The following is a 10,071-nucleotide window of genomic DNA, read 5'->3' as shown; positions in this document are numbered from 1 at the left end:
AAAAACTAGTACCTGTCCGAGTTGTTGTGGAGTAGACACGATGGACACCGTCAAACTGCTGCTTTTTCTTATGAGCGCCTTCACCTGTCTGGCATTGCACAGGTAAGTTGGAATACTACTTGGCATACTACTTAATTCACTGGTTCATTACTTTTACCAGTAAGGAGGAAGATTACTCCCCAATATACAGATCCATCAACCTTTTGAGCACTAAACTCAGTCGCGTATCCTTGGACCAGGGGTGGGCAAACTTTCTCATTATGAATATATATGTGCAGACATGTCCATGTTATCTCTTTTTCAATACTCTCAAAGGATTCGTGAAATTTGTTTTTTAAACGCTCCTAAATAAATCAAAACAATGTAATAGGTCATGGTTTTAAGTACTAAATTTGATGATTCATGTTTTTATTGTAGTTGTGATTTTGCTGTTTCTATAGTATGATTTTTTTTAATTCAGAAGGAAAGAAAAATAATGTATAAAGGTCCCTGTTTTAATCACAAAATTTGACATGTTTTTTGTAGTTGTATTCTTTAGACAAAGTCACAATGGGGACATAGCTTCATTTGTTCATCAGTAGTACTTTATATTCTATTATGTATTATCAATATACTTGGACCATTTTCATTGGGTGGCTGGATTAATAAGCCTGCAGAGATGGATGTGGCCTCCGGGTATAGTTTGCCCACCACTGCCTTGGGCTTTAAGCAAATAACTTTTTTTTTTATATATATATAAATAGCAGCGGTAAGCACATTCACCTATCATGGGAAAGGTCCCCGGTTCGAGACCGGGTGGAAATGTATGTTGGCCTGTCGATGGATGTGTGTCACCAGGCTGCACTTGCCCAAGAAACACCATAGAAAATGGTGCCCGTACGACCCGAGTGGTTTAGGGTCCAACCTACCAAGGAAGCCAAATGAGGATTTTTAAACATTTAATATCCAATATACTACATTTATATAGATTATTCTAGGCTACTGGTGGGGATAAAGTGCACTTATTAATGACTCATGACCAAATAATATTGTTTGGGACCAAAGGTAGTTTAACACTTTGTTGTGACAGTCTACAGCAGTCATGACAAACATATGGCCTGCCCGCCTGGTATGCCCAAAAAAAAGTTTTTATGTCATTTCTATCAAACATGATTTTTCAAAATAAATATCAACCAAATGCTCTCTTTGGACGCTAGAGGTAAGTGTTGATTTAGAATAGTGTGGTGAGTTGCTTCAGGTGTAAAATTGCTTTCACTAAAATGCTAAACCCGTTTACTTTACTATGCCAAATATCACCCCCCCCCATCATTGTCAATAAATGTGTTCAGTTAAGTAAAGATCCCATGTCATACGTGATTATTATATGTAAGGTGTGTACCTTTGTAGACTAAACGATAAAGCATAATTTGGAGCTGACATTATTTTCCTGATCCGAGCCGCCTCAGAACTAAAAGTCTGGATCTGGCCCGAGAGCCAAACTGAGTTTGAAATCCCATATTGTGTACAGGGTTCCTTTGAAACGTGGGCGCTCTGTTCGATCGCAGCTGCGCGCCAACGGTGTCCTGCAGGATTTTATGCGGGAGCACCGGCCAGACGCCTTCAGCCGACGCTATGCTCACTGCTTCCCCCCAGGGACTCCCTCGTTGCGCCTTGGACGCTCCAGTGAGAGGCTCTACAACTTTATGGACGTATGAAATTTATTACTACCTCTTTGAATTGACATACACTAAATTAAGTGGTTACAAATGGATAAGCGCCACTTGCCTCAGTAAATTTGACCACAAAGCAGTTCATGTACTTATTCAACGCATAAATGAGTTACCCAAAATGTTAGGTTTAAATACTAACCCACAAACCGCTTGATTTCTTTAAATTTCTATAAGGTGGGGTGTTTCTCTTTAAGTGTGCTTAAAGAGTTGATAGTTTTAAAAAAGACTTTAGATAAATAGATACAGGTAATTTTAGATAGATTTTAGATATAGTTTTTAGAAGATAGATATTTTTTCTATTATTTTTAACAATGCTCAACTAAGTTCAAAGAGCCCTTATACTTTATTTCCCACTTCCCTGCTTTTATCTTACATTTATCAGAGCTGTTTGATGCGGAACACATTAGGTTTGAGGAATCGGGGCTTGATGTTAAGAGGGTGGGTTAAGGGTGGCGGGGCCGTCATGCTCCTCCCCTCTGTTTTTTTTCTTTCTATTTACTAGTTTAGCATGAAAATAGTGAAAGGAAGAAAAGGACTGCTTCTAGTAAAGTCCAAACGCCAACCTAATCTCCAAGAAATATGAAAAAAATTGTTTATTCGAGCACGTCCAAGACATACCCACACACGCATCATGAATGAGCTGACTGAGGCTACAATCATGCCTTTAAGCCAGGAGATGGTGGCAGAGAGTACGAACACGAACAAAGTTGCAAATTCCGTACAGTTTCTTTAACTTCAGAAAACTTTCATGATTCTCTTAAGTTGGGGGTCACCAACAGGGGGATATGAAGCCGCATGCAGGTTTTTGGCCCTCCTAGTGGCTCCTTGTAGCTTTTTCAAAAATGTTTGATAATGGAAAATTCTATTGTTTCTGTAGGAGGACAAACATTCTTAACATTTTCCATTGAATGTAGATGTATACAGTAAAAAACTTTGATAAGGTTTTGGATCAGGGCATAGTGTAATAATAGTCTGTAGTATGTACAGCCCTTTGAAACTTGTGATTAAGAGCTATATAAATAAACCTGACTTGACCCAAGGAAACAACTTTTTTGTTGTTCCGTCCTTATTAGATAATTTTGTAAAGATTTGAGACATCTTTGTAAGTACATAGTTCCACAAAATTTGTCATCTTTTTGTCATTTTTGCTTGTTGTTAGTGTGTGATTAAACAAATTAGCAAACAAGGTTTTCTATAAGAACGGTAAATGCTCAAAAATTATTTTTGGAAATGTGAAAGTTGACTCAAATATTTGTTGTTTTTTGTCAGGCTCAATACTTTGGTCTGATCAGTCTTGGCTCTCCAGAACAGAACTTTTCTGTAGTTTTTGACACCGGATCAGCAGACCTGTGGGTGCCGTCGTCATACTGTGTTAGCCAAGCCTGTGGTAATGCACTCACACAAAAGTAATTTTTTGTTTATTTGTAGATTTTTATTCAGGCACAGCACAAAAAGACAACATCAACTACTAATTTAGGTTAGCGGATAAACACTTGAAAGACATTGTTAAATGTGCTGCTACTCAGGATTTGACACCTGATATTGATGCAAATTGTAAGGGCAAAACGATGACTTTACAGTTTTCAAGTTTCAGTAGAAACAAGTAGACTGCGGGGTTTGAATGAGAGGGGGGCAAACGGTGTGATGGCATGACATCTGTTTCCACAGATCATAAAAAAAAACAGATTTTTCTGGTTTCATGTCAAAGACAAAGTATAGTGTGCAGTATTTTCTCAGCTTCAGTAGGCCCAGCCTGGTAGTAGCATCAGATGTTATTGCCCGCTCACTGCTAAAACTCTTATTTTGAATTTCTTTTTTATTCATTTGAGGCAGTACTTCAATTGACGCAAGCACTAGCTTATTCATAGCTCACAATTGAGTTTTTTAGTGTGGTGTGTTGGTTCAGATGTAATGCTGCATTTATCCCACTATTAAAATACATTTTTAACACATTCAATGCCGACCAAGAATTTTTTTTTTTATAATTGTTTGTAAATAAATGTGTTGTAGTTAGAAAATATCCCTTTTCAGCTGAAATTTGTCTTCTTAAAGTAGGCTACACATTTGGGCTGAATGGTAAAGCATAACACTGAAAAACAAAGCTAAACAGTTAGTATTTATTTTTACTGATCCAGAACATTAAGTCTGGATCCTGCCCTTGAGCCAAACTGATTTTGACATGCTTAGATGATGAGTCTAAATTCCAAAGATGAACAGGGAAATAAAGCACACATCACATGTGTAGCTTTTTGGCATAATACAAAAATGAATATAAACTCTAAATACTGTAAACCAAACCCTCCATCTCACCAAGGTGTCTACACTCATAACATTTCTGCACATGAGTTAAATTTCATTTTACCTTAAATCTAAGCAAAGTAAGTTTAAAATTCAGCAACGGGTGGCATAACAGCTGAGTGATGTCATGAGTTGAAATCCAGCTACCAGCCTTGGTGTGCGGAGTTTGCATGTACTCCCCATGCCTGTGTGGATTTCCTCTGGGCACTCAGGTTTCCTTCCACATTCCCAAAACATGCAGGTTAGGTTAATTGGCGCGTCCAAATTGTCCCTAGGTGTGAATGAGCGAGTGTGTTGTATATCTCTTTGTGCCCTGTGACTGGCTGGCAACCAGTTCAGGGTGTCCCCTGCCCACTGCTCAAAGATAGCTGGGATGGGCTCCAGCACCCCCGTGACCTTACTGAGGATAAGCGGTGCAGATAATGGATGGATGCAGTAACTAAACAAAAGTGAGTCCACCCCTGTTTGAAAGTTGGCTCACTGAGCATCAATCATTGAGTCTTGCTGAAAAGGGAATTGGTGTTACATTTGATAATACAATGACAGCATAGGTTTATGCTTACACATGCTAGAGCGCGACCTGAATGTGTCTCTGACTAAAGAGTCAGAGTGGTTCGACCGTGTCTGATGATAAGAGGCCAATAACCTGTGTGTGTGTGTGTGTGTGTGTGTGTGTGTGTGTGTGTGTTTCTACAGCGGTGCACAAACGTTTCAGAGCGTTTGAGTCTTCTTCATATCGCCATGACGGACGAACATTCGGCATCCATTACGGGTCGGGTCACTTGCTCGGTGTCATGGCCAGAGACACGCTCAAGGTCAACATTAACCCTTTTCAGTTTAAGTAATGTGTGTGAGAGCCAGTGTTGTAGGTAAAAAATGAAAAGACAAGGAATAATGTTTTCAGCATAAACACTTTAAGTGACTAAAATGTGCAACAGTCAAGCTTAGAAATCAGAGGAGGGTTTGAGGACTTTTTAAAGTGATTTTTTTAACAAAATATGTTTTAATCAGTAAGGTCGAATTACATTTGCAAGTGCCTTGATTCCTATTTTTGAAGAAAACATTATTAACAGAACTACCTTACTTACAGGGTCATTTATGCACAACACAGTTAAAGCTAAAAGTCAGAAATACTGTGTGGCACTCTTGTCCCAACTTCCGCTAGACCGATAAATGAAAATTGTATTTATTTCTTAATATGATTGTATTGACATGTTTTTGCAAAAAAATACAAATCCCTGAAGTACTATAACATTGTTTTGTTGACAAATATGAACCTAAAAGTACAGTGATTATTTTGAGTGTACAGTATATCCCTAAAGGTGGACAATATCAAGTTAATTGGAATCTATGTGCAGGTGATGGTGCTGTCAAGTTGTAAAAAAAATCATCAAATAAATTAAAAAAAAACATTTAAGTTCATAGCACATAGCAAAACTAATAGAGGCAATAAACTGGGAGCTATTCTGAAAATATTTCAAATATTTCATTAGTGTAAACATCACATAATAAAGCATTAGTGTTATAGTTTTCCACTACAATATATTGAAATAATTTTATCTAAAACTGACTTCATAAATAGCAAACTCATTTTCAATGTTTTTTTAATTTCTATTTTTTCATTCATTTAATATTCTATTTTAGCTACATTGATAACATCTTACAAGAAGTCAAAAGGTATATTTATTTATTTTATTTTATTTTTTATTTCTTTACCCTTGCATTGATCAAAATACATTTCAAATTGAAGTAGTTGAAATGCCATCTATCAAATGAAAAATGATCACTTGGTTGGAAAAAATATAATTTATTCAGCAATGCAATTCATTTACTTCTATAAGAAATTCATTAGCAAAGTAACTGCTTTACTTTTTCAAGGAAACTATGGCAACACTAGTGAAAGAGCATTTTAGTCAAATGAAAGCATATCCTAAGTGTTTGTGCATTGTATGATGAGCAGATCGGCCAGTTGAGTGTGCTGAATCAAGAGTTTGGTGAGTCTGTATATGAGCCGGGCTCCACTTTTGTGGTGGCCCGATTCGACGGCGTCCTGGGGATGGCGTACCCCCCGTTAGCCGAGATCTTGGGGAACCCCGTCTTTGACAGCATGTTGGCTCAGAACTCTCTCGACCAGCCTGTCTTCTCTTTCTACCTCAGCAGGTAATTCAAAGACTGAGCAAAATTTTATTTGCAGACGGCTGGTTGACCCTTGCTGACGTTTGCGCCCTGCAGGAAATCGGGTGGCAGTCGAGACGTGGATGGGGAACTCCTGCTGGGCGGCACGGATGAGGCTTTGTATAGTGGAGAAATCACGTGGCTTCCCGTCACTGCCAAAGGATACTGGCAGGTCCGCCTGGACAGGTGAGACCCAAAGCCCCAGTGTGTGCGGGTATTAGGGCTGCAACAACAAAACCATAAAACAACAGATCCATAAAATAGATTAAAATCGCTGATTAAAAGAATTGGCAATAAATTTCATTTTCATTATCGATTTGTTGTGTCGTGCGATTTATGAGACACTCAATAAATAACAGACTGCATTGAATTTCCTCTTGATCCAAACTTGAAGTACCACTTTCGTCCAGTTTTGATGCTCTTTTATGATTTATTAAAATAATTTCATACCGTACAATTAAAAAAGTATCTTAAATATATGCAGGGGTTCTGTATGTGTTTTTTGTTTATTGTGAGGCTATTTGACAAACACTTGGATTTTTTATCGTTTGATATTTTGGAATATTCTGTTTTTTGTGCACTATTTTTGTATCCATCCACATTTAAATAGAGGGTGAAATCAAAGACGTATTTTAAAAAAAATTGGTTCATCGATTAATCTAAAAAAAAAAAAAATCTACGATAGTGAAATAATTGTTAGTGCAGCCCTGAGAGAGAACCTGTGTGGATGCCTTTGATTACATTTCTGTGAGAGTAAGTGCATGTAAGTGTGTGTGAATGAACAAGAGAGAGCAAGATTATGAGGGAATTTCCTGGAAAGAAATACACTTGCCTGTGTGTGGGTGAATACGTTTTTTTTGTTCAGAGTTTGTGTGAGTGTATGTGAACGTGAGAGTGTTTCCGTGGCAGCATGTGTGTGTATTCATAAGTGATAACCTGTGTGGATGCCTATATGATAAAATGTTGCATGAGAGTAAGTGCATATACGTGTGGGTGTGTGAACAAGAGAGAAATTGATGGGAAAATTTGCTGAGAAATGAGAGAGTAAGATTATAAGTTCCTTTCTAGGTGAAACAGATACCACTCGTGTGTGTGAGTTTGTGTTTGTTATGTATGAGTGTATAAGGACCTGTGTTTGAGTTTGTGTGAGTTGTGTGCAAAAGAGTTCTCTGGCTGTGAGCCTATGACAAAACATATGAGTGTGTACAGGTGGACAAAAGAGTAATGCAATGACAGGAATCCCGTGAAAGAGAGTGTGTGGCAGTAAATGTTTGAGCAAGTGTGCACCAAAAATAGTACCATACAAGTGAAAATGTATGAGCAATAGGTCAAATGTGTGAGTTGAAAAATGTAAGAGATGCAATTTTCTGTGTCTCAGTGTGTCTGTCCAAGGAATCAACTCGTTCTGTCCTAACGGCTGTCAGGCCATTGTGGACACAGGTACCTCCCTCATTGCCGGGCCCACCAATACGATCCTCGCCCTGCAGCAGCTCATCGGAGCCACGCCCACCAACATCGGAGAGGTGTGCACTGCTACTAAAACTAATGAACTATATTGATGGGAATTCCGGCTGATGAGGTGGGTCAGGCAAGCATGTGGTCTTTCCCAGGTTTGCCGGATCGTTTTCCTTCACCAGAGGCAAAGTTTCACTTAGGTTGTTCGCCAAAAACTAAAAGAGATGTGAGAAAAAGATTAGCAGAGGGAAATTGATAGCTACAAGCACCAGTATCTATTATTCTCCCGAATAATGGTAGGTGATGGTGTGGTAGAAGAGCTGAACATGCAAGAATACCAAATAAAAAATAAATAGATGTTAAGTCACCTCATCACAACCTGTACCGTACTAAACTCTTGCAATGTCGATTCAAATAACTCCTTCCTATCTGTCTATTCCACCTGTTCTTCATTGTCTATCTGCCTCTTTCTCTCTTAAAATCGTTCTTTAAGTTCATTCTTCTTCCGGAGTCTCACAAGAAACGACGCTTTTCACACTTGCTCCAGGTTTTTTTGTTTTTTTTTCGGGGGGGGGCGGTATTTTTTTCTGCTGCTGCTGTTTTTTTCTTTTTCTTTTACAAACATAACTAAAAACTGAAAATGTCCAAATCAAGGGAAGCAGACGACATGGACTCGATAAAATAAGTTATAAAAGAAGGATTTGAAAGGATGGACTACAAAATTGAGAAAAATGCTGAAAAATGTGGATAAAATGCTGAACCAACTGATAAAACAAAAAAAAAGGCTCAATTAAAATCAACAGCTTCACAAAGAAATGGAAGGGAATATTAAAATACTACAACATAGGGCAGATGGTTTTGAGCAATGTGCTCGTCTCGATGACTTAATCATTACAGGACTAAAAGTTCTGCCGGCACGAAAAATATTAACCCAAACCAAATCATGAAGACAGTGGGTCAACAGGTGATTTCTCCACTCAGAAATTTCAACGTAACAGTAATTGAAGACCTTGTTGAGGTCTGCTATCAACTCCCATCAAGAAGTAAGAGACCACCATCTGTTTTGCTACGGGTTTCCAACCCATTGGAGAACCGTGCTATTTTAAAGAAAGGATCTAAATTAAAGGGTCAAAAAGTCCACATTAACGATAATCTCACCAAAATGAACGCTGAAAAAAACAAAAATGGACTAACAGACAGTCCCTGGACAGCAAATCGTAAAGTTTTCTTTTTAAAAAAAGGAAGTCTCCCAGATAACGTCAAAACATGGCTGATCAAGATGATTGAAGACCTGGACAAACCCGTAAACAACTGTACACACATCATGTTGGATTATCTTTATACGATTGCTAAAAGAAGCGTCCAAAGTTATTTTGGGGACGGGTCTCTTATAAGACTTTGGCTTCAACCTTTCATCCCTTTTTTCTTTTCTGGTGATTTGTAATGTGTGTTGCAACATGATTGAAAAGAAAAAATGGACAAAATGCTAAGTCAATTGTGCTGTGGATTCTGGCCCAATTTTCAACCCGTCAAAATGATGGACAGCCTTCAATTGTTTCCAACAACTCTAAAAAATTGTCAATAATGGAAAATTGTTGGTTAATGTAACCTCTGCAGACACAAAAATATTTATCTACCCTGGGCATATCCCTCGAGTGGGGTGACCGACAGCAAGACAAACACATACACAAAAACAACAAAAAGGACAGACGAAAAAGTTGCAAAAAACACAAAATAATTTACCATAGCCAACCCAAACAAGTTAAGCAGCTCGGCACCCAAGTTGGTCATGCTTTCGTCCCTCCAGATGACACAGAAATATAAAATATGTAAATGTTTATACAGTCTTGTTTAACCTAAATTATGTTACAAAAGTCAGGCTTTAATTTTTTATAAATCTCTCCTCCTCCCGAGTCCCCACAAATGAAATGTGAAATGTTCGGTTTGCTTTGGGCTCAGTCCCGCAAATCAAGTTAAGGGGTCGGGCTCGGGCTGCGTCGGGCAATAATACCCACGAGGGTGGGTCGGACTGGATTTTTTTAAGGCCCGGTCTTACCTCTGAACTGTGTTTGTGTCCATCAGTTCTTCATCGACTGCACCAGGTTGTCCAGTTTGCCTCGTGTGACGTTCGTTCTGGGTGGAAACGAGTTCACACTGACTGCCGATCAGTACGTCAGGAAGGTAGGGGAGTTCTGCTTAACTGTGCAAAAACCCAATTGGGCCCCTCTTCACCGCTGTGGTCTTCTACCGCTATCAGGAGATGCTGGGTGACAGAGAGCTGTGCCTGAGTGGTTTCCAGGCGGTGGACATTGTGTCCCCTCAGGGCCCTCTGTGGATCCTGGGAGATGTTTTCCTCACCGAGTTCTACAGCATCTTTGACAGAGGAAATGATCGTGTGGGATTGGCGCCCGCTCGCCATCCTTCTAAGCGCTAG

At 38.9% G+C, this 10,071-nt stretch overlaps 1 protein-coding gene across 1 annotated transcript; it reads left to right on the top strand.

Moving 5' to 3' along the window:
* The first annotated feature begins 31 nt into the window (after positions 1-31).
* Positions 32-10,071, top strand: nots (nothepsin). The gene is made up of 9 exons (XM_088348693.1): positions 32-102; positions 1,508-1,688; positions 2,979-3,096; positions 4,704-4,822; positions 5,968-6,167; positions 6,240-6,368; positions 7,561-7,705; positions 9,720-9,818; positions 9,895-10,071. Exons 1-9 carry the CDS (start codon positions 41-43, stop codon positions 10,069-10,071), a joined length of 1,230 nt encoding a protein of 409 aa, XP_088204819.1. The 5' UTR covers positions 32-40.

This window comes from Urocampus carinirostris, chromosome 11 (assembly GCF_059441175.1).
Source record: "Urocampus carinirostris isolate Australia breed hairy pipefish chromosome 11, RoL_Ucar_1.0, whole genome shotgun sequence".
NCBI classification, from domain to species: domain Eukaryota; kingdom Metazoa; phylum Chordata; class Actinopteri; order Syngnathiformes; family Syngnathidae; genus Urocampus; species Urocampus carinirostris.
Note: the sequence above shows the minus strand (reverse complement) of the source record. Positions and strands in the feature narration are given on the sequence as shown.

What these genes read in the sequence shown, in the direction of transcription:
- nots (XM_088348693.1), top strand. Translation starts at nt 41, where the DNA reads ATGGACACCGTCAAACTGCTGCTTTTTCTTATGAGCGCCTTCACCTGT. An exon ending in ACCTGTCTGGCATTGCACAG is followed by an intron (nt 103 to 1,507) that starts GTAAGTTGGAAT and finishes TATTGTGTACAG; the next exon opens with GGTTCCTTTGAAACGTGGGC. An exon ending in TGGCCAGAGACACGCTCAAG is followed by an intron (nt 4,823 to 5,967) that starts GTCAACATTAAC and finishes TATGATGAGCAG; the next exon opens with ATCGGCCAGTTGAGTGTGCT.